Source organism: Pinus tabuliformis, chromosome 4_2 (assembly GCF_031772625.1).
Source record: "Pinus tabuliformis cultivar Carrire ecotype Pingquan chromosome 4_2, CPIR1, whole genome shotgun sequence".
Lineage (NCBI taxonomy): Eukaryota > Viridiplantae > Streptophyta > Pinopsida > Pinales > Pinaceae > Pinus > Pinus tabuliformis.
In genome coordinates, this window is record NC_142304.1 from 1134621656 (window position 1) to 1134645407 (window position 23752).

At 40.4% G+C, this 23752-nt stretch overlaps 1 protein-coding gene across 1 annotated transcript in view; it reads right to left on the minus strand.

Annotated features, from left to right (window-relative positions):
• LOC149173672 (subtilisin-like protease SBT5.3) overlaps positions 1-17266 on the minus strand; it is a 78739-nt gene extending 61473 nt beyond the window's left edge. Inside the window, exon 1 of the mRNA XM_089426794.1 lies at positions 17048-17266. Within this exon, the coding sequence (XP_089282920.1) occupies positions 17048-17266 (219 nt within the window). The remainder of the gene's footprint in view (positions 1-17047) is intronic.
• Positions 17267-23752: the final 6486 nt, after the last annotated feature.

The following is a 23752-nucleotide window of genomic DNA, read 5'->3' on the forward strand; positions in this document are numbered from 1 at the left end:
AAATCCAAATCAAAGAAAGCTCTAGTTTTCGCAGAATTATTGTGCGATCTACCATCGTCGTCGAACGATGAAACATCCGAAGAATCAATCGTGGACGAGAATTTGTTTCTGATATCTACAAGCAATGAGTGGTATGGAGATATAATAATTTATCTCCAAACCCAAAAGTTCAGGCCTAACACCTCTCACTCTGAACAGAAACGTATACGATACCAAGCAAAAGACTACATGATCGTCGGTGATACGCTTTACCGTCGTGGTATCGATACAGTTTTGAGGAGGTGCCTCACCCATGAGGAGGCCGAAAAAGCCCTGAATGAGTGTCATTCGGGCGCGTGTGGGGGGCATCAATCTGGATATGCAATAGCACAAAAAATCTTACGAGCAGGATACTTCTGGCCAACCATGTTCAAAGATTGCATAACCGCAGTCAGAAGTTGCCATGCTTGTCAAATTTTTGATAGCAAAACCAGAAAACCACCCACACCTTTACAGCCAATAGTTGCTGTTGGGCCTTTCGCCAAATGGGGCATCGATTTCATGACATGTAACCCCACCTCGACCGGGGGGCATGGTTATATCATAGTCGCCGTTGACTATTTTACCAAATGGGCCGAGGCAATGCCTACATTAGATAACACTGGTGAAACAGCTGCCCTTTTCTTTTTCAATCATGTAGTCGCCAGGTTCGGCGTACCACAGGCCATAGTTACAGATCATGGATCGCATTTTCGCAATCACATGATGGTAGAATTAGCTGCCAAGCTAGGGCTGTCTCACGACAGCTCTACCCCGTATTATCCGCAAGCCAACAGACAAGTTGAAGCGATCAACAAGGTCCTGAAGCGTATGTTGCAAAGGATGATCGGAGTTCACAAAAGAAGGTGGCACCTAATCCTGTACTCAGCCTTGTGGGCTTACCAAACATCGGTAAGGAATGCGACTGGGTTCACACCTTTCCAACTGGTATATGGCCTGGAAGCAGTCTTACCAGTCTAGTGCGAAATTTCGTCTCTTAAACTCGCAATCGATCTCCTCCCCGGAACTTGAGAAGAAGAGGCCCGTTTCTTGGAATTAATCCAATTGGATGAAACCCGTCGTGATGCCTCTTTGGCTAACGAAGCCCATAAGAAACGAGTCAAGGCGCAGTTCGACAAAAATGTCAAACCCCGTGTCTTCTCAGAAGGTGACTTGGTCTTGCTTTACGATCAAGAATCCCACAAATTGGGAGCAGGTAAGTTTAATTCTTTATGGATGGGCCCCTATATTGTTAAATGAGTGTTAGCAAAAGGAGCCTATGAGTTAATAGATTATGACGGAATTCCACTGGCACAACCTCGCAATGGGTTGTACCTTAAGCGTTACTATGCTTAAATAGTAACCAATGTGCTTTTGTTGTATTTTGTTTTCGCTAAAGTGGTTGTTTTGGTCGAGTAATCCACCTTTTGAAATTTATTGCAGATGTCAGACCTTTTGGAGACATGTGTGGGATATGCTGACGGAGCGAGTCGTAGTTCGCGGAGCCTGTCCTCCGCGGCCTGGGCCATTTTTGATCCAAGCGGCGAGTTAGTAAGTTTCAGATGTGTATGTATTGGTCAATCAACGAATAACATCGCTGAGTATAGCGCGTTGATAGAACTGCTCACTGATGCCATCACCCATGGTATACGCTGACTAATAGACTCACAACTCGTAATACTGCAACTCAATGGTATATATTCCGTCCGCAACCCAGCTATTTATCGCATGTTCCTAAGGGTTAAGATTTTGGAAAGACAATTTGATTTAATTCAATACCAACATATTTCCAGAAACTTAAACACATTAACTGACTCATTAGCAAACTATGTGTTAGATAGACATTTGCGACATTTATAAAAAGAAACACATCATCAATGTTGTACATGTGGACCATATAACTCAACCAAAATAAAACCCCGAAAATCAAAATATATATATAAGTTGTTTACGGTTTACATATAATGTTCTGTAACCAAGACAAAATCGGTCGCATGACCCAAAAACTCAAAATGCTAGGGGGCACCCTAGCCTAGTGATGCTCATGATAGCACATCACGGCCTGTGCAATCATGCCTAAGAGACGAGTCCATCGTCTAGGCACACCAGTAGTATGCCGCTGCAACTGTAGAGGTAACTCGTCGATCCTCACATCCTGAATGCCAAGAGTAAGGCTCTCAACCTGCTCCTGCACAGCTGTGAGGGTCTCGGCCACATCAAGGTTGTGAAGAATAACCCTCCCAGCAGTCTCCCTTGCTGGGGCAGCGGCTGGCGCTCTCGGGCGAACTGCTGGACGAACAGGACCAACATCTGCATGCACACATGAGTTTGATTAAAGTCTTGATAGAATAAAGCACAAGGACATTATGAATAAAAACAGTAAACAGTGATATGGTCGAATATTTTACCAATAGCGCCCCACTGCTCGTTGTCCGGCAGTACCAAATCCGGATCACCCCGGAAGTCCATGCCAACATATGGATACTCGGAAAAGACCATCTACTGATGCTCGAACCACCTGAAGAAGGTATCAGTGAAAGAAATCTGAGATTGACCGGCATGCCTAGACATCTGATCAACCCATCTCTACATGCGTGGTTCAGTAGGAGAAGGCAAGTCGAGTGCAATGTACTGAGGCTGCATCAGTGGTATCTTCTCCAAAGCAAAGGCGGTCAAAATAGAACCAAATCCAAAGTTCTTCAACTTCCCCTCCTTTACCTTGGTCAACTGAATTTTCATCTGAAGAAGTACTGCATCACACTAGTTGAATATTTTCAGTTGGAGGCACTCCAAGGCATGCTGCACATAGGATCTGTTGGCAACGTGAAGAGATGCACTACCGGCCATCCTACCAATAGTATACAGAATGGACCTGAGAGACCTGTCAGCAACCTCACGGATAACGATCTTGCCGTCTTTACTCGGCTGAGACCCTTCCTTGCAATACTGGCGGACATAATCTCTCACGGAGTCGCTCCCTCGGGCCGAACCTGACAAAGAAATGGGGGCACCCCACCTTGACAACCCAGTCAAGAAGTAAATGTCCACTGCGGTCAAGGGGATAGACTTGCCCCTAATCTGGAATACTTGGTTGATAGGATCCCAAGCATCAAGCATATACTGCAGTAGGGAGATCTGCTGTCTCATGCTAGAGATACGGAAGAACTTCAGCAGACCACAGTTCCGCAGCGCGTTCACCGTGACAGGATCATGTAGGGCAATCATGTCTTCTTCTTCATGTTCTCGTTCTCACCATGTAAGGGTCATTTTGCTCCAATAATCTCTGAAAAACAAACATGAGAGGAGTTAGATCCTGGATTTGATGAGAAAATGGCAAAATTTTTCATCAAAAACTATGCAACAAAACTCTTTTTCTAAGCCCAGCGCACCTATCCAGTGTTCCACCTGCATTGAAGGTCAAACTGCCTTCATACAGTTTGACATTCAGCGCAGGTTTCGAGTGAACCAGGTGCGCTGATGGCAGAGCGACCCAATGAAACCCCAGGGGCTCAGGAAAACAGGAAAACAAGCACAGAATGCAGAAAAGAAACCATGAAATGAAAGAGCTCAAGCTTAGCTCCTACCTGGTCCAGACGGCGCCGAAAATTGTTCGCAGAATCTCCCGGAATCAGCTGATGAAAATCAAGGGTGAAGAGGCACCTCCAAAGCTCCAACAAACCAAGTTCAAATGAAATGGTAAAATGAGAGGTAAAAACACTTTTTAAATGCTTTTTACGTGGTTCAAAGCGAAATATTAAGGTTTTAATCTCATTTTCAAGCAAATGTTTCATTTCTAACTAGTTTGATGCAGCAATTGAGGATACAGTACTATCTTTGAAAAGGGCGAAAGCTAGTTATGGTAAAAAATCAAAATCAAACCATGTTATCGAGCAGTTTTAGCACATAGTTCATGCTCGTTAAAAAATAAACATAAGATTGAGCAGTTTTAGCACATAGTTCATGCTCGTTAAAAAATAAACATAAGATCGAGCAAGTGTTTCAATCCGCATTTAAGCTAGTTAAAAAATGAACTACCCGGTAAATAACCACTGCGAACGTAAATTATCAGCCATTAAAGCCTTGGTCGTGTTTGCACCATCACCTCCACTTTTCCATTGGCCGATCATTCACCTCCATTTGATTGTTTACCCATTTTGAGGAACAACTGCGAAGAGTGATTTCACTAGCCATCCTTGTGACACTGCCATCATTGGAAAATTCCAAGCCTTACCTGGAATCAGCTGCTAACCCGCTTATCACTCGTTCCTCAAAAGACGAGTCTTCTTTAAGCTCTTTTCATCTGACTCGTAAAATATGAAAAGATTGCCGAGTTTTGGCCTTCCAGCTCGTTAAAGCGACCGGAAGCGCTATCCCTCCTCTAGATTTTAATCTTTTTCGACCTGAGGGAATATTGCACAAAAAGATCGAGCGCTTGTTTTGTTCGGCTCGTTAAAACTATCGAAAATCCATCCCTTCTGTATTGTTTTATACTTTTTCGGACTTAAGGGATTAGATGACGAAAAAGGAACTTCAGAGTTACCTTTAAGTACCTTTTCAGACTCTCTAAAATTGAAAAGGACCGAGTTATGTTTGTCGTTAGACTCGTTAAAAAGCATTAATAGCGACAAACTTGTCTTTAGACAAGAACGAGTTTCACTATCGCTAGGCTCGTTAAAACATAGCGATGGGTTTGCCCGAAGGGCAAATTATAGAACAAGAATATGTTATCCTCCTCAAGCTTGACAAAAATAAAGAGGTACTGGTCAGAAATGACTGGGGAAAAATTGGGAAGAAACTCAAGGAACTTTTATTGGTAGCAAGTCGCTCTTGAACATGACACTTCCACTCTGTGCCTGAGTCGGGTTGGGTTGTTTCATTCACCGGTCACATCGCCATGGTCTCGCCAATACCATCCATCTTTGGGGTAAATGCTACCAATCCATCACACAAGTGTCGCCGATATGTTCAAGAGAAGTCATTCAGAGAAGTCAACCGTGTCCCATCCACTACCATACATTATCCTTCATCCTTTCATGACCGCCACCCTGAACCATATATCATCAGATCGTTTTCACCTCCATTAAAATCATTTGCTCCGTTCCGTGTCACTGATGTGGGATACATTAAGGCCCTCCTTTGACGGATCGCTTCTTGTCGACATCAGCTCATTATCCAAGAAGTTGATCTAGGAACAACCCCCTCAGTACTTTGAAGCTTGCATGCCTCAATGGCAGGTTTCTCACTTCCGGCGATAGGTATACATCAATGACCTTCGACCGAAAGATTTTGCGTGGTGTTCGACGCCAAGACCTTTATTCACGCCACGTGAATTGTACTGCAGTACCTTGAGGGTCATTATCCTTATCGGTGATTCCTCTCGCGCTTGTTAACAGTTTACATCATTGACTGGTAATCAAGCGATGTCTTTCCATGTTCGACTTTAGAACATTTCTCACATGGATCGACTTGTACTTAGAGTGAAGATCGAACGAGATTGAAGACCCCAGATCTAGTTTCATCCATCCGGGCTACGATATATATTCAGGAAAGATAAATACATTGACATGTACATCATTGCAGCAGATGATCGTCCTACTAAAAAGGATGATGATTTCATCAAAATCATCAATCTACCATCAGACGATTGTCTGTTCTATGTACAGAAAAATGAATTTATAAAGTTGAGCATGGGAATGCCCGCCTCAGCTAGATCATGAAAGCAGTATGAAAAATAATGTATTGTATTGTATCTTATTACAGGTCTCCTCCGAGCATTAGAAGAACTTCGGATCCTCCTAATAAAGCATTTCACCCGATAAACGGCCTCATACTTTAGGGGGCAACTGTTATAGACATTTTTGTGCCTTACAGAATTGAGCATGAAATGTCAATAATTCAAGGGATCCAAAGTCCCTAAATGAGTTGTTCCTACCCCTAGAGGAACAAGGTCAACCAATGACAGCTTCTCCCAGAAGTTCTCCACCAAAAACCACTCAGAAATGGTCAAATCAGGATCAATTCAGTGGCTCCACTAGCTGTCTGCGCTGAAATGCAAAGTCTGCACTGGCTACCTGCACTGCAACGCAGGTAGAAGCACTACCAGGGTGCGCTGAGCGGGAATTGACAAATGACAAGTTCATTCAACGAGGTGTCAAGACCCTGGAAGCTTCCAGAATCTTCCTCAATGACACTTGCCGCAGTGAATTCGACTAGTGATGAGTAAGAGGTTCTCAACCTCCAAGTGGAAACAAGAACTGACAGAGCGAAGCCACAAGTCAAAACATGAGCTGACTCATCCTCTCTGCTCACATCTATATATGGTTCTCTCACCCAGAGGTTCAGGAGGCTGGAATTTTGTATTTGCAAAGAATTGCTGTTGGTTTGAGATTGAAAATATTACATTGGGTGATTTATGCTTTGTTGGAGGAGAGGAAGGGATTCTTTTGCTGGGAGGTAGATGCTGGATCGGGACTCACTTGGTTGTATCTCCTCTTGAACCTTGTTTATCATATCAATAAAGTTGCTTGAGTTTCTCCTATATGCTTGTATTTCAATGATGTTTTGTTGTATTTGCATATTTAGTTTATATCTGATCCTAAACTAGTTATGAATGTGAATCTATATCTTTCGTGTAGTCTTCTGCTCTTGTGATCTTGTGATCTTGCAGGAACCGTGTGAAGCTGGACCAGTGAAAGAGCAGGCAGTGGGAAGCGAACGAAAGAGAGAGATTGATTGGATCGACCAACTAGCGGAAGACATCGGTTAGTTAGATCCTTCTTTCTCTATTTGCATCTCATAAAGAAGAATACTCAGATAGCTTTCCTTGTTTGTTGCTAAGGCACTATCACCTCTTAGAGTGGGATAGGGGCATTCCGTATTGGATACTTTTCCCAACAACACTACTCCAACATTTTGAAGCGATGGTGAGTTTTCATGTATCAATGGAATGCTTCCCATAGCCTATGAACTATTGGCAAAGAAGGCTAGCTGATCAATGACTATGATTCCACCCTTGAAGGGAAATGCAATAGTTCAAAAGTATGTGTAAACAATGGCAGCCATAGCATATACCCAAGTCCTTCCTAGTAAAATGTTGTAATCAAGGAGTCTGTCAACTACCTCGACCTCAAAATTTACTATTTTGCCCCCTATTTCAACTTGCAGGTTACTCAAAAAACCATATGGAGTGTATGTTCTTCCATCAAAAGCTTTTAACGCAGTTGGTGATCGTGACAAGGGTGGAGAACCAAGAGTTTTCGAATAGTTCATGGATGTAATGCAAGTAGATGCCCCCTTATCAATAATAGTTCGGAGAACATTTTTATTGAGAGATTTTACGTGTATTAGGAAAGCTAATTGTGCTGGTAACTATGGTGTATATCCTGCATGGTTAAAAACCACAAGATTTGAATCCGTAGGATCTATTCCACCTATTGTTGACAATAATGCTTGTTTCTAGGAGGGACAGTTTTGCAATAACTCAAGTGTCAAAATAGCAGAAGGTGATGAGCCATATTTTCCACTATATTATAGTTTTGAGTTGCTCGAGCATAATGATTGAATGTTGATTTGCGTACAACTCCCTTTGGTGGCTTTATTGTTAATTCAGGTACAATTGGTGGAACAACTTCTGGTGAAGTTGAGGTCAAAGTACTAGGTTGATCAATAGCCTGGTTATTCGACGACAACATATTTCCATAATCTTTATTCTTTGTTGACACAAAAACATCGTTTTGAGTATTTGCGATAGAGAACATGAGTACTTGGGATGTGGAAGCAATATTAGTTGCAACCAAATGTGTTTTTGGGGTCGGAAATAGATCGGTCAATATTTCTGAGGTATTCAAAGTCTTTAGAAGTTTGGAGACCTCAGGGCGATGTGGAAAATCTCTTTTATATTGCTCATCATTATATATCAGACATGGATAATGAGGCTTTCTAGCCACAGTAGGGGATTCAGATGATTTCTCAGGAGTGGAATTTTCCTGTTTCTTTTTGTTATTCTTTCCCTTTTTCTTACCTCCTGGTTGCTTTGGATTTTTTCCTTTGTCAAATGATACGACATTAATCTCAGAGTAGAGAGTGTTTTCTGATGGATTTGCATTTTTATTGGAAATAACAAGAGTTTGACCAGATGGTCCTCTTGCTGTCTATGTGCTTGAAGAACCGATCACGTCGTTGTCGGCATGAGAGTCCCTACTCAATTTTGGAGGTGGTGGAACAGTGAAGGCTGGTCTAGGTGCATCGGTAATTTTATCATAGAGCATGTTTGATTGTGTTTAAATCAAATCCAAAAATTGGGCACGAGCGATAACTTGCTCTTCTATGACAACGCCTCCTTTTTCCACATCCTTGGTGATTGATGGCAACAAGGACTTTATGAACCACTCAACTAAAAGCTGATCTGGAACATACGTCTTAACCAATCGACGACGATGCCACCACTCATGAATATGATCTGATATATGGGTGGAGGTAGTCTGTTTAAAGTTGGTCAAGAGTTTTGTTCCAGTATCATACCTGATAGGTAACTGGAAGTGCGTGAAAAAGGTAGTGGCTAGAATGGTGAAGTTATCGAAAGAAGCTCTTGGTAATTCAATATACCATTTAGCAGCTGGACTAGTAAGCGTTCTTTGGAAAAGATGAAGTCTGATTGAATCATCATTCAAAGTATTGGATGAACACCATAAATGAAAGGTCATAACATGATTCGATGGGTCTTATGCTGGATTTCCATTAAACTTCGGAATATCATATGGTAACTTATGAGGAATCTCTGGCCACCAAGACACATATGCAATTGGATCATTAGTGAGTCGGTTTAAATCTAGTAATTCTAAAGTTGCTATGAATGACAATTGTCGATTCAAGTTAGGTGGAGCATACCAAAGATAGGATGGAATCGCCTGTGCAATAGGTCATTGCATACCATCGTAGGGCATCTACATTTTGTAACCTTGGTAAGGTTGTTGGACAAAACCAGTATAAAGTGGTTTTTGATAACTAGATTGGAATTGCGGTTGTCCATAACCTACAAAGCCTTGTTGCCCAAGCCCTTGGTAAGCTTGATATTGACCAAAAACAGTTTGAGCATGTGAACCAAGTCCAAACTAGGGTTGGGACTATTGGAATTGAGGTTTTTGAAATTGCGACAGCCACGGTTGTTGAACCAACTGTTGCTGCCCAGTAATGAAAGACTGACCAAGCTATGGATCAACTATACCAGTGTATGCCTAGGTCATTATGGATAAAGGTATACTAACCTGGGGTTGTTGTTGGGCTCTAGAATCAAGTGGTTGCTGTATAAAAACTTGAGAAACTTGAACCTCTTGACTTGAAACTTGTGGTTGCAAGGAAGAAGGATTAGGTTGTACCAGTTGAGATACAACAGATTGAGATTGTGATTGTGGCATAGTAATAACAATAGGTGTAGTAGGAATATTCGACAGAGATTGCATTGGTTATGTTGAATACACAGGCCTTGGTTGATTTGGCATTATTGGTTGCCATTGACAAACCCTAATTCCAATTTGACTTCAATTCTATGGGAAATTACCATATGGTTGTCCCCCAGAAAAGGGACGAAATAGTGAATACGCATATTGCTCTCCATATGGTGGCAATCCAGTATTTAATGGACACACCAGTCTTTGATGACTATAGTTCCCAAATTGATACTGATGTGCAGGATCAAATTATTGAGTTCCCATTTGAGAAAAACCAGGTAGAATTCCGAACGAGTACATGGGTGTTGACCATGGTTCAGAAGCAACCCTTGAGTGGGTTCTAGACAACGATTGGTAACCAACCGGGACAGACGATTCACCATATAGGTGCGAGTCAGGTGTGGTATAAAACATCGAGGGAGTGACAACAAAAGATTCTGTTGCAGCTACATCAAATGATATAGTCTTAGATGTTGATGGTTGTTCAACCATAGTTAACTAGCCCAAAAGCTATCCTAAAGATTTGACGGGAATTTGCAAGGAAGCAGGATCAGATGAAGCAACGTAATCAGGTGTAGCAGGATAAAGATTAATCCCAGTTCTGAAGTGAAAAGGGGTGCCAGGTGTGGAATCCTATACTATCTCTTCTATGGCAATCAAATCTAGTGGAAGAGGTTGACCGTCAGGTCTGTAAAATATTTTTGGTGTTGATGAAAGTGTAGCTTCTACAGTGAATGATGTTGGAGGGGTAACAACTTCTAAATGTTGAAATTCAAAGTCCAGATGTTTAGGTAAATGAACAACGGTTTAAAAAGGAGGTTCTTGAACAACTTCTGGTTCAGATGTAACTTCTATTTGAACTGGAATAGGTTTCGGACCAACTCCTGATGGAGCTATTTCAAGTTCAGAAGCACTTCCTGGTTGAACAATTTCAAATTGAGGATCAACTTGTTGTTGGACAACCTCGGTTACTGTTACACTAGGATCAGTACTAATGTCCTCAGGTAACTATGAAACTTCCTCTTTAAGAATGGATGTACCATAAATAATTGGAGTAATTGGAGTCTTTGAAGCTGTTGAAACAAATGTTTCAAACAACCCAGATGAAGAACTAGGAGTTCTTGATGTACTAGACTCTGTTAAATGAGACCGCTTTGTCTGAATTGGTGTCTCTTAGGGAGGCAAAGGTGGTTGAATCACTGTTCTCCTTGAATGACGGGGTTTGGGTTGAATTTCTTCCACGATTACGAATTACTTTATCAACTTAAACTCAACTAAGGAATAAGGATGTTATTCATGGTCAATTAATTTTAACGAAACTGAGACACAACTTCACTTTTTCAGTTTTAAAGAGTCGAGAAAAAGCAAAAGATGACTCTAGTCACCTTCAATTTTTATTGAGCTTGAAAGGAAAAGTGCTCAAATGATCCTTTTACTTTTAAAGAGTCGAAAAAGAATGAAAGTGACTTCTCTGGAGACTCTAGACAAGTGGGTTTACCAGAAAAATTGCAAAACTGCAATATACACCTTGGTGATAAATGCAAGAGAAATTACCAAGGACTTTACGTATGATAGTCAATCTTCCTGAACGTTGTGTTTAGGGCATTGCGATCAGTAAGGTAGTAGACTCAGCTTCCTAGGGATAAAGGATTTCAATCTATTGGGGTCTCCCACTATATACGCGATGATAAATGGAGAACAAGTCCGTACTAGTACTTATCAGATCAAAGAGGAGGAATCACCCAACCTTCAGTGAGAACGATGACCACTAGGTTTAAAGACGCTAGAACACGTCTCTAACCTAGACCTCTAGATGTTTTCATCAAGTTCCAAAGCTTTGTTAGATTAATTGATGTTTATTTTAAGTTGATCTTGCTTAGAAAATTTCCTTTGAATGTTCACCGTGAAATGTGTTATGAAATTCCTAAGAATGAAACTAGAATGATAAGCACTATTTTCATTTAATTTCAACAATGAAAATCCAAACTATAAGGGATAGAGCATAGAAGTACTTTTGAACAAACAACAAAGAGCGCAAACTAATGCAATTCCCTAAACCATTCCTTTTAGCACACAAACTAAAACTCTAAAATGCAAATTCATGTACTTGTTTTTAGTTTCTTTTAATGTGAATGATGCAATAAGAAAAAATAACGTACAAACGATTCAGAAACTTTTCATAAAAAATGGCGATTTACAACAATTTTCTTCTAAGAGAAAGGAAGATTGAATGACACTTTCAATTTTTAGAAAAGAAGCTTTTCGACACTTTGAATGAAATCAAATCAAATGCACAAAATAGATAATTGATTAGCTATGAAGGAGGACTTTACGACACTTCACTTTTTGAAGAAAATGAGGATGTGGTGATAGACAGTGCACTGAATCACTCTATACCCATTCGAGAACTGCAATGCATCGCAGGTCTCAGTTAAGGACAGTGCGATGATTACAGTGAACAACTTGAAGGTGTTTTTGGATCAAATTAGACTCAATTTTCAGTAGATTAGAATTGAATTCAATAATCGACAGCAAGTATAGTATATTGGAATGTTCTAAGAGGTTACTAAACTACCAAAAATGGAAAACCTCTCCCCAGTGGAGTCGCCAATTTTTTTTTGGGAATAATTAGTGTTTCTAAAAAATGTTAACCCTCTAGGTTTGGTAGTTAACCTAGAAACAACAGTTAAAACAATTCACTACTTTTCCTATAAACAACAGATAAGAGAAAGGTTATAAGGAACCAACTTGCAACTTTCACTTGATATGTCTCTCCCTTGACCGATATCACTGCTCCTTTCCGTACTTAACTTGCTTGGAAAGTACCTGTGCAATTACAGAAACAAAGACCCATCAAAGCATAATGATCTATTATTCATAAATAACATAGGACTGAAAGTATGATAAACATATGAATGCATTGACAGATTACACAACCCATGAATTCAATCTAGCATCATCCTTCTAGCTTCAAACCTTCTTCACCTCATGAACAGCAAGACATTCCTACATTACCACAATACTTAGAATCAATGCTAAAACCATCAACATCTCCTTACAACTCAGAATTATTCAGCCTCTTGATCTCTTAGATGAGGGATCTATTTATGGATGAGTGAAGGAGGTTGGGTCATCAATGATGATGATGAATGCCTTTCTATTTTTAGAAATTGTTTTCATGAAAGAAGGGATAGGAGGTCAATGCTTCCTGATTCCTTTTGTCGTCCTTGGGTGAACTCAGAGGGGCAGGTGGCACTTGAGAAGCTTCTATAGGTTTCCCATGGATAGGGAATCTTCAAACCCTCCCGAATCTTTGCCCAAGTTCGCTCATCACAGGTTAAAGAGGGACTAAGTGCGATGCATAACACTTAGTCAGTGTGGCACCTGCAATGCATTGTAGCTTGATAAAACGCTTCCTGCGTTGATTTCTTTAGAGACACTTTTTGGATGTATTCTGTGATGGAATTTCTTTGGGAGTAAGGCATTCTGATGACTAACTTCTTTAGGGCATATAACAACTGTATTAGGGGTTGACGAGCCCTCGTAAGTTGGGGTTGATATGCCCAAATGGCTCTGTAATAGTATGGCAACATCAATGGGACATAGTGGTTGGAATTCTAGTCCCATCTAAAAGGGGTTGTGGTCGATGGGCAGTGAAGAGCTATGTTGTAGCTATGTTGGACATAGGGGAGGTTTTCGTCCCATGTGCATGGATGCTTCGAGTTTTACATGTGTAAGATGTGCCCCATCATCTTGTTGATGACCTCTATCTAGCCATTAGTTTGGGGATAAAAGCTCGTGGACTTAATGAGCTTGGTATCTAACAACGACCAGAGGCTTGACCAAAATGCACTTAGGAATTTGTTGTCCTGATATGAGATAATGGATTATGGGATCCCAAAGTGTACCAGTAGTCGTTCAAAGAATATTTTGGGAGTGGCTTCTGTTTTGATACTATTCTTGCAGGCCTCCATGATCCAAAATGGATCTAAATACCCTCTAAGTCTTCAAAAATAGTTTAAAATACCAAAAAAATCACATGAGAATAACCCTTAGAAAAGTTAGATTACACTATTGGGAGGCGAAAACATGAAGAAATGAGCAAAAATAGGCTTATCAGCAGTCAAAGCAACTTTGAATCGGAGCCATCGGATCTAGCCGATCAACGGTCCAGATCCGATTGGCGAATTGCAATCGACGATGGAAATCGACGATATCGACGGAGACCATACAAATGTTGTTATAGCGATCAACAGGGTGAACGAGGACCGTTGATCAAGCACGCAGATCGATGGCCCACGTTGCATCTCAATATTGCAATCGACAAATACAAAGGAGTGGGGGCTATATATATATATATATATATATATATATATATATATATATATATATATATATATATATATATATATATATATATATATATATATATATATATATATATTGCAATTGGCAAATACAAAGGAGTGGGGGCTTATCTATATATATATATATATATATATATATAGATATATATATATATAAAGGAGTGGGGGCTTATATATATATATATATATATATATATATATATATGTGCGATAGCTAGACCTGACAAGGATATAGGCACTATTTCATAAGATTTGAGATCCGTCAAATGCCACTTTCAAAGTATTTTCCTATATTTATTTATTAAACAACATACAAAGGGAAAGCAATCAGAAAACACAAAGGAGTGGGGGCTTATATATATATGTATATATATATATATATATATATATATATATATCTATATATATATATATATATATATATATATATATATATATATGTATATATATATATATATATATGTATATATATATATATATATATATATATATATATATATATATATATATATATATATATATATATGCGATAGCTAGACCTGACAAGGATATAGGCACTATTTCATAAGATTTGAGATCCGTCAAATGCCACTTTCAATGTATTTTCCTATATTTCTTTATTAAACAACATACAAAGGGAAAGCGTCGATGCGATAAAACTTGGACCCGAAGGGGTTTGGGAATTAAAATACATAATATTTGAAGTCCGTCATAAGCCATTTTTATGATATTTCCAATGTTTTAATGTATTTCTAAAATACAAAGGGATAGGCCAATTGCGACATGCGATAGCGACTCACAGGTAGACTCGATAGGAGAATAGGACACATTTATGAATATTTGAAGTTCAGATGAACAATGTTTTTGGTGTATTTTCATAGGTTTGAATGTATTTATCTGTGTAAGTAGAGAATGACCAATTTGGGGATTCCAAAGGCGCGAGGTACTCTTTCCTTGCAGAATAAGTGGCCACCTCCCCTTACGGTATTATGTAATGATTATTTAATGCCAGAAGAGGGATTCGAGCGGACAGAGGCTAAGAGACAGAAAGCCGAGAAGGAGAAATGAACGAACAACATAGATTGGTTTTAAAGCCATAGAAAACAGAAGACAAAAGTAGGTGGTGCTGAGACAGAGTAAAGACAGAGGCATAGAGTGATTGAGAGAGAGTGTGTACTCAGAGAGGCTTGAGAGGTTCAAGAAAAACTCTTGTTGTTGTATCTGTTGTGTGTTGAGACTCAATTCGAGCTCATACTTTTGTAAAACTCTATTCTGAAGACATAATAGAGAGGCCACCACTGAAGGCTGGACTAGGAGATGTAGCCCAAGAGTGTTGGGTGAACTCCATATTAAATTTGATGTGTATATGTGTGTTAGTCTATTGTGCTTCTTTACTGCTTCACTATCTATTTATTTCAAAATCTTATCGATCCCTTGCTCAAAGTAACATAGGAAAATCCATGCACATAAGTCTGTAAAACCTTAATAATTGTTTAAGAACTCATTTTCAGATCAAGTGGTATCAGAGCTTTAGGTTTGCTAAGGCTAGACAAGCTTGTGCTAGACTATTTGTGAATGCTAACTAGGTCAAAACTCAAATCAAGAGAAGGAGAACTATTTGAGGCTAACCAAGAAATTGGGAGAGTCTATCCGAGGAGAAGCATGGCAAAAGAGATTCCCTTGTAATCCGAATCTCAGTTCATGGAAAATTTCATGACCATGAGATACATGGTAGAAGAGATGTGTTGAGAATTCAAGAAAGGTCGAGGTGAAAGTACTTCAACCTCAAAACAAGACAAATGGTTGAAGAACCTTCTATAGATGCCCCAGAGGGCAAAGGGAAAGGAGAAAAACCTCTTACACCTCCTGATAGCCCTGAAAATAAATGGAAGAAAACATCTTTTATTAAATTAGATGTTAATTTTGATTTTCCAATATATGATGTGTTAGCCTCCTATCGCAATAGGTGTTCATATTTCATGATTGACAGTTGAAAGTGCCAAATATGTCATCTTTTCATGCTGCAAGGTTCCATATTTCTAGAAAGAGGCCATGAAATTGTGCCAGTCTAAATGCCACTGTTGTATTCCAAATTTTGATGAGTTAATCCATTTTGATGAGTTTTTCAGTTAAGGGAAGTCCAAACAACTTAATCTTGGCTTCCCTAGGTTTCAATTTCTTGTTGTAGAATATAGAGAACGAATATTTGTCCAAACAGCTTAATTATTGGCAGATTTGTAGATAGGTAGAGAAACAAGGGTGCTCAACAGCTTAATCTGAGCCCCTGGATGATATAAGGGTACGTTTAGATAGGAGGGCAGTCAAAAGAAAAAAGGATAATCAGGGTCTGTAAGTCCAAGTGCACCAATACAAAAAGAAGAAAAAATGCTAGGTAAGTAGGCTGGGTAAGTAGTTTTGTGGTTGCAGAATCAAGCTATGTGATCCATTTCATGTCTTTTAATGGTATAACTATTCAGATCACAAGTATAAGGCAATTTCCCTTTGTAGGAGCTCAAGCCAGGCATGTCTAATTCCCCTTTCTTCTAAATCTCCAAATCACTCACTAACATCCCCTTGAAGACCTTGGGTTCTGCCCAACCAGTCCTGTTATCACTTCATTTTTGTAAAATACCAAGTCAATCTTTGACTTTCTTCAGTGAAAAGAAGCCACATTTCTTGTGTAAAAAACATGTCTCCACAGTCCATTCACTTCCTATGCCTAAGTTTCAGCTCACAAACTTAGCCTCTCCCCTACACTTCACCTCACAAATTCATATTAACTCCTAACTCTACTATCTAGCTCCCTAGATCATTTCCTTATCCCCTATTATACAAATAACTATATAAAATCCCAGAAATATTACATATCCCACCCTATAGCACTATAGCTATGTACATATAGTTCTGGATATAATAGTCCACCTGGGACTATTATGAACCCATCCGTGTCATAACTCTGGGATTGGTCTAAACCTCTGGTTAGGCCAATAGCGGATATCTACCCCTTCACCCTTAAAACCTTATATTTCTACCCCTCCGCAGTCATTTTCCAAAAGTTAATATTTAAATGTTTTATTAAACATTAAATTATCATTTCCCCCCACTTAAAACTAACCCATAAAACCCACATTTCCAAAGTTTTGGACCCCCCACACTTGGAATAAAATATTAATAAAAGGCGGGCCCGGCCCAAAGTTGCATGCCACCTGAATTAACCTGCCAGTCGTCCAATGCCCAGCGCTTCAGATCCACCGGTGGGCGGGTGTTTGCATATACCGATCCGCTGGAGGTTAATGTCCGGGGGATGGGCGGTTTCCCTGCCGTACCCCCACCACGTGTCAGCCTCTCGCTGTGTTCGGAGGCCCCTCCCCCAATACCTCCTACGCGGAAAATCCGTGCGGGAGAAAACCGGATGCCACCTCCGTCGAATGACATCAGTGCCACGTCTTCATGACGTCAGCAACCTGCGTCGGCCTCCTGCCACCGTGTCCTGTGCCACATCACTGCCATCGTACTGCCACGTCACTACCATGTTGTTGCCACCGTATTGCCATGTCACCCTGCCATATTGCCACATCACCCTACTGACGTCACCCTGCCATGTCATCATCGTACTAGGACCCACCGCTGATGTCATGCTGATGTCATCACCAAAAAGGGCACGAAGCACGAAATCTGCAGTAAAGGATGCCCATAATGAAAAATGGAGGCAGTTTTTGATGCGGGATTAGCGCTTATCGTGCATCGCTAAGAAAAATAGGCCAAAATGGAATCCTTCTCATGGTTCGGCTACCAGTGGGCCCGAAATTCGCAAATTCACAGGAATTTCTTCACGTATGATTCAGAAAAGGGGCAAAAATAGTTCTTAAGGCAACAAAGGGCCGAACAACAGCCATAAAATGTCGATGGGACAGTTTAAGGCATTCAAAAGACAACAAGGAGCCCAGGTTCAGTGAAAGTGTATCAGAGGAAGCGACAAAGTCTATCAGTTAGTGTTTTTGGTGAAAATACGTATTTCCAAAGCAAGCAAACATTAAGAGGCCCCCATCAAAGTCAATAAAGCAGTATTGGGCCATCAAAGCTCACCTGATCAAATTTAATGCATAATGCCACCTAAGGGCAGTGCTGTAGAAATGAAAGCACAGTTATGGCCAAATGTCGGCATAGGGCTCTAAGGACATCATAGTTACTCATTTTTTGAGACAGCTACCCCCGGCGTAGCATTAGATAGATATTTTGGCATTTATTTCAAGCATATGTTAGGTTAAAGACACTTATTACATCAGATCTGTCTCAGATTTGATTCTTGTAGATATTTTGCTTATAAAACCACCCTAATTTACTGTTTAGAGGGTTGGTTGGTTGATTCGCTCCACTAGAGACTCGCTCTGTATGTTTGATGATTTCTTTAATCAAAGACTGCTGAAAGTTTTGGAGGATGGATTGTCTGCTATGTTATTAATGTTTTGAAGAATGAATATGGAATTCTTGTGCTGCAACATGACTCAATAAGTGTTTCCTACCTCTGTTTTCCATTGATATATGGTCGTATCATACATATGTCACCATCTAAAATAGCAGGAAAAATGAATAGCTTAGACTTTGTTTAACTGCACTCTATGCTCAATTTATGTTATCTCGTTATGTTTTCCTCTGAATTGGTAATGAATATGAATTCCCTTTGGCTCATATTTCCCCTAATTCACCCATGTTTGACAGTTATCTAGGGATACTTTACTGCTCCTAGATAGAGCTCATTCACCTTCCCTCTGTTAAGCTGAAAGAGAGATTCTTAATTGCCTCTCATTCCTTAGCCTTCAATCCATCTCCATTTAGCTTGAAAGTTGTTTCATGTGTTGCTATCTTTCTCCATATTCCTCTTGTGACCAAGAAAACGCACTAGCAGTCCTACTACTTGACTCCATGCCCAATGGTTTAAAACTCTCATACTATACCTACCTCTCTACTTGGAAACATCATCCTTCCCACCAAAACTTAAACAAAACCCCTTGAACTCAATAACTAGCCTAAAATCATCATTAACAAAGCTAAATCATAAAGAGAGATCCCTCTCTAATTGCAGATAGGCTAAGACCTGTAGTCCAAATATTGGTTAGTGGTTACCTCGGCCGTATTCCCTTGGGAGTCAAAGGGAACAACCTGAGTGTTAACGTGATGGAGAATTAAATGAAGAGAAGCTAGATAACCAGTTTAGACATATTGATCTGTACTACAGGGTGCAGAACATTGATTCAAACAGGAGTGTTACAGGGAAAAGTGTCTATTTAGAACTGCTCTATCCCACTAAGGTGTGACAGCTGCCTTAGAAACAAACAAAGAAAAACTACTTATGTTTTTCCTTTATGAATTATAGATAGAGAGGAACAGAAAGACCAACCTCTGTCTTGCGCTAATCCTTCGATTCGATCCCTCTCTTCTTTGATAGTCCCCAGCTACCTGCTCCCAGCAAGCCCAGCTTCACAAAGTACCTGTAAGATCACAAAAGCATAACACTATACAAAGACATGGATCTATAATCATAAACAATCTAGGATCAGATGTAAATTGACCATACAAATGTAACAAGCATCAATGATACAAAAGCATGGAGGAAAACTCAAATAGCTTTTATTGGCAAACAAGAAAAGATCTAGGAGGAGTTACAACCAGTTGTTCCGACCCAGCATCAACCTCCCAACAAAGAAGCCCCTCTTCACCTCAAACAAAGCTTAGATCACCCAACAATCTAATGTTTGTCTCTAGAAACCAACAACAATTCCTTACAATATGCAAAATTCCAGCCTTTGTATCTCTGGGATGAGGGATCCATATATAGATATTTGTAAGGGGGATGAGTCAGCTTGTGATTTGATTAGTGTCTTCTCTTTGACAGTTCTTGCTTCCACTTGGAGATTGAGAGCCTCTTACTCATCCTTGGTCAAATTAAGTGAGGCAAGTGTCACAGGAGAAGATTCTGGAAGCTTCCATTGCCTCTCCACCTCGCGGAATGACACTGCCATTTGTCATTTCTCGCCCATCGCACCCCACAGAAGGGACTTTTGAAATGAAACGCACCCTCACAGTGTATTTAGGTGAGATGCAACGCACCTAGCCAGTGGAGCAGCTGCAATGATCCTGTTTTGACCAATTTTGAGTAGTTTCTCATGGAGAACTTCTGGGAGAAGCTGTAATCTGTTGACCTTGTTCCTTTAGGGGTTAGAACAACACCTTTAGGGACTTAGGAGCCCTTGGTTTATGGACATTTCATGCTTGGGGTTGTAGGGCACAAAAATGTCTATAACAGTTGCCCCCTAAAGTATGAGGCCGTTAACCTTTTGGTGTCAGGTGAAATGCTTTATTATGAGGATCCAAAGTTCTTTCAATGCTGGGAGGAGACCTGTAATAAGATACAATACAATACATTATCTTCATAATATTTTCATGATCTAGCTGAGGCGGGCATTCCCATGCTCAGCTTTATAAATTCATTTTCATGTACATAGGACAGACAACCATCTGAGTGTAGACTGATGATTCTGATAGAGCCATCATCCTTTTGAGTGGATGATTATCTGTGCGGAAATGATGTACATTTAATGTCTTTCTTTCCCTGAATATATATCGCAGCCCGGATGGATGAAACTAGATCCAGGGTCTTCAATCTCATCCGATCTTCACTCGAGGTACAAGTCGATCCATGTGAGAAATGTTCTGAAGTCGAACATGGAAAGACATCGCTTGATTACCAGTCAATGGTGTAAATTGTTAACAAGCACGAGAGGAATCACCGATAATGATAATGACCCTCAAGGTACTGCAGTAAAATTCACGTGGTGTGAATAAAGGACTTGGCATCGAACACCACGCAAAATCTTTCGGTCGAAGGCCATTGATGTAAACCTGTCGCCGGAAGTGAGAAACTTGCCATTGAGGCATCCAAGCTTCAAAGTACTGAATGGGGTGTTCCTAGATCCACTTCTTGGATAATGAGCTGATGTTGACAAGAAGTGATCTGTCACGGGAGGGAATTAATGAATCCCACATCAATGACACGGAACGGAGCAAATGATTTTAATGGAGGTGAAAACGATCTGGTGATATAAGGTTCAGGGTGGCGGTCATGAAAGAATGGAGTATAATGTATGGTAGTGGGTGAGACATAGGTGGACTCTCTGAATGACTTCTCTTGAACATATCGGCAACACTGATGTGGTGGATCGGTAGCATTAACCCCAGATGTGGATGGTATGGCGTGACCATGGTGATGTGACTGGTGAATGAAACAACCCAACCCGACTCGGACATGGAGCGGAAGTGTCATGTTCAAGAGCGACTTGCTACCAACAAAGTTTCTTTGAGTTTTCTTCCCAATTTTTCCCCAGTCATTGTTGACCAGTACCTCTTTATTTTTTTCAAGCTTGAGGAGGATAACATATGCTTGTTCTATAATTTTCCCTTCGGGCAAACCCATCGCTATGTTTTAACGAGCCTAGCAATAGTGAAACTCGTTCTCGTCTATAGACAAGTTTGTCGCTATTAATCTTTTTAACGAGTTTAACGACAAAGATAACTCGGTCCTTTTCAATTTTAGAGAGTCTGAAAAGGAACGTAAAGGTAACTCCAAAATTCATTTTTCGTCATCTAATCCCTTAAGTCCAAAAAAGTATAAAAAAATACAGAAGGGATGGATTTTCGATACTTTTAACGAGCCGAACAAAACAAGCGCTCGATCTTTTTGTGTAATAATCCCTCAGGTCCAAAAAGATTAAAATCTAGAGGAGGGATATCACTTCCTGTCCCTTTAACGAGCTGGAGAGGCCAATGGCTCAGCAATCTTTTCATATTTTTCGAGTCAGTTGAAAAGAGCTTAAAGGAGACTTGTCTTTTGAGGAACGAGTGATAAAACGGGTAGCAGCTGATTCCAGGTAAGGTTTGGAATTTTCCAATCACGACAGTGTCACAAGGATGGCTAGTGAAATCACTCTTCGCAGCTGTTCCTCAAAATGGGTAAACAATCAAATGGAGGTGAATGATCGGCCAATGCAAAAGTGGAGGTGACGGTGCAAACACGACCAAGGCTTTAATGGCTGAAGTACTACATTCACGATGGTTATTTACCGAGGAATAGTTCATTTTTTAACGAGCTTAAATGCGGGGAGAAACATTTTCTCATGTCTTATGTTTATTTTTAAACAAGCTTGAACTATGTGCTAAAACTACTTGATTAATCCAGTCGTGCGATAAGAATGTCTCATATAAAACGACAACTTTTAGAGATTTTCCCCACATCCTTTCTTTATGCAAGTTAGGAAACGACCAATCCTACGAGTTTAAAGGGTTAGAGGTCCTAAAAATTTTAAAAATAAATAGTCGCACTTCGCTTGCATGCCAAAAGGTTTGCATGCCCCCAGGTATAAAATAGAGTTTCAAGGTTACCCCTTCTTTAGTCCGTTAAAACATTTGTTTTACCAAGAGAGGCCTACCTCTTACAGGTTACCAAAGATAGTTCTATTTACGACGTAAACAAAACACTTCTCTGGCGATGTCTACCGAAATAAACAAAGGTGAGCGGCGATGCCCGCCAACTCGCATAACTTTGACAAGAGAATCTTATTCTAGAATAACCCCCTCTTCCAATCACGGACGGGGGTACAGATTAGTCATATTCTCTCACGGAAACCTACCCTATACCCGAAGTTTTCCTACCGAAGTAGACCAGGGTGCATGCCTCCTAGGTTTCAGTCATGTCCCCCCGAATCACTCGCGCTCATCGGGAGGACGGACTGGAGATTGAGACATTTCTTGCATGAAAAGACCATTCAGGGATGGTATATGACTATTTTCTCTGTATGATCCAGGAAATGAAAGCTAGTCCACGAGCTTGACCACTCTTCCTTCGTGTGGAAAACACATTACTCTAAAGAGCGAGGAGACAATTGATCCCATGCAATAAATATAGTCTCGTCCAAGGAGTAGATTGTAATCCAGGGGTCCTTGAACTACCATTACGTTCATGTGAACGGTTTTTCCTCTCAATGTTATGGGCACATTGGGAAGGATCCCTAACGGTCGACTGGTTCCTTTATCAAAACCTGTTAGATTTCTCATCTCAGGCAAAAGCGATGGTGAACCAAGCGCTTTCCAAGTAGTTGAGGAAAGGATAGTCACAGAAGCCCCCTCATCTATGATGGTACCATCCATAACCATTCTATATATTTGAAAAATAATCCGGAATGGTATACTGGCCGGTAAACGGGGTCTGCCTAGCTGATTCCAGTCGAAGGAGACAACTAGGTTACTTGGAGGTGGGACCGAATAGACAACTAGGTACGAATTTGACGAACTTCCTTCCTGCAGTAAAGGAACGAGTAAATTGCCCCCATTTTCGTTGGAGTCTGTGCTTATGAAAAGAATTTGGACGGTGTCATCCTTGTTCTCTTCAGTGATTGTATCATCTGAAGATGGAACCTTTGAAGGCAAGACTGGGTCAAATACCGCCTCGACCTTTTGACTTTCGTCTGGTATGGATTTAGATGGTTTATCTTCAATGATAGGTGCTTCGGCCAACCACCTGAGCGGGCCAGCCGGATTTTCAACTAGTGACGGACTCGGCAAGAGTTTTTTATATCCAGGAGGAAGTCGTAACGGTGAAACTAGACGATCGTCCAAAACTCTTTTAGCTTCATTTAAGAAGGGACAACGATGGATGGCATGATCGCCTTCACACAGTTTACAAGGAAATCTATATTTTCCTTTTTGTCTTGGGGCTTCACTTTCACTAGTTGACGGTGTGTTTTCAACATGATCATCAGAGGTTGACGACACCGGGTTGTGAAAATGAGGAGACCAGTCCCTTAAGATCCGAGGGATGCAAGGACAATCTCTGTGATAGTGGTCTCCTTTGCAAATGACACATGGCGA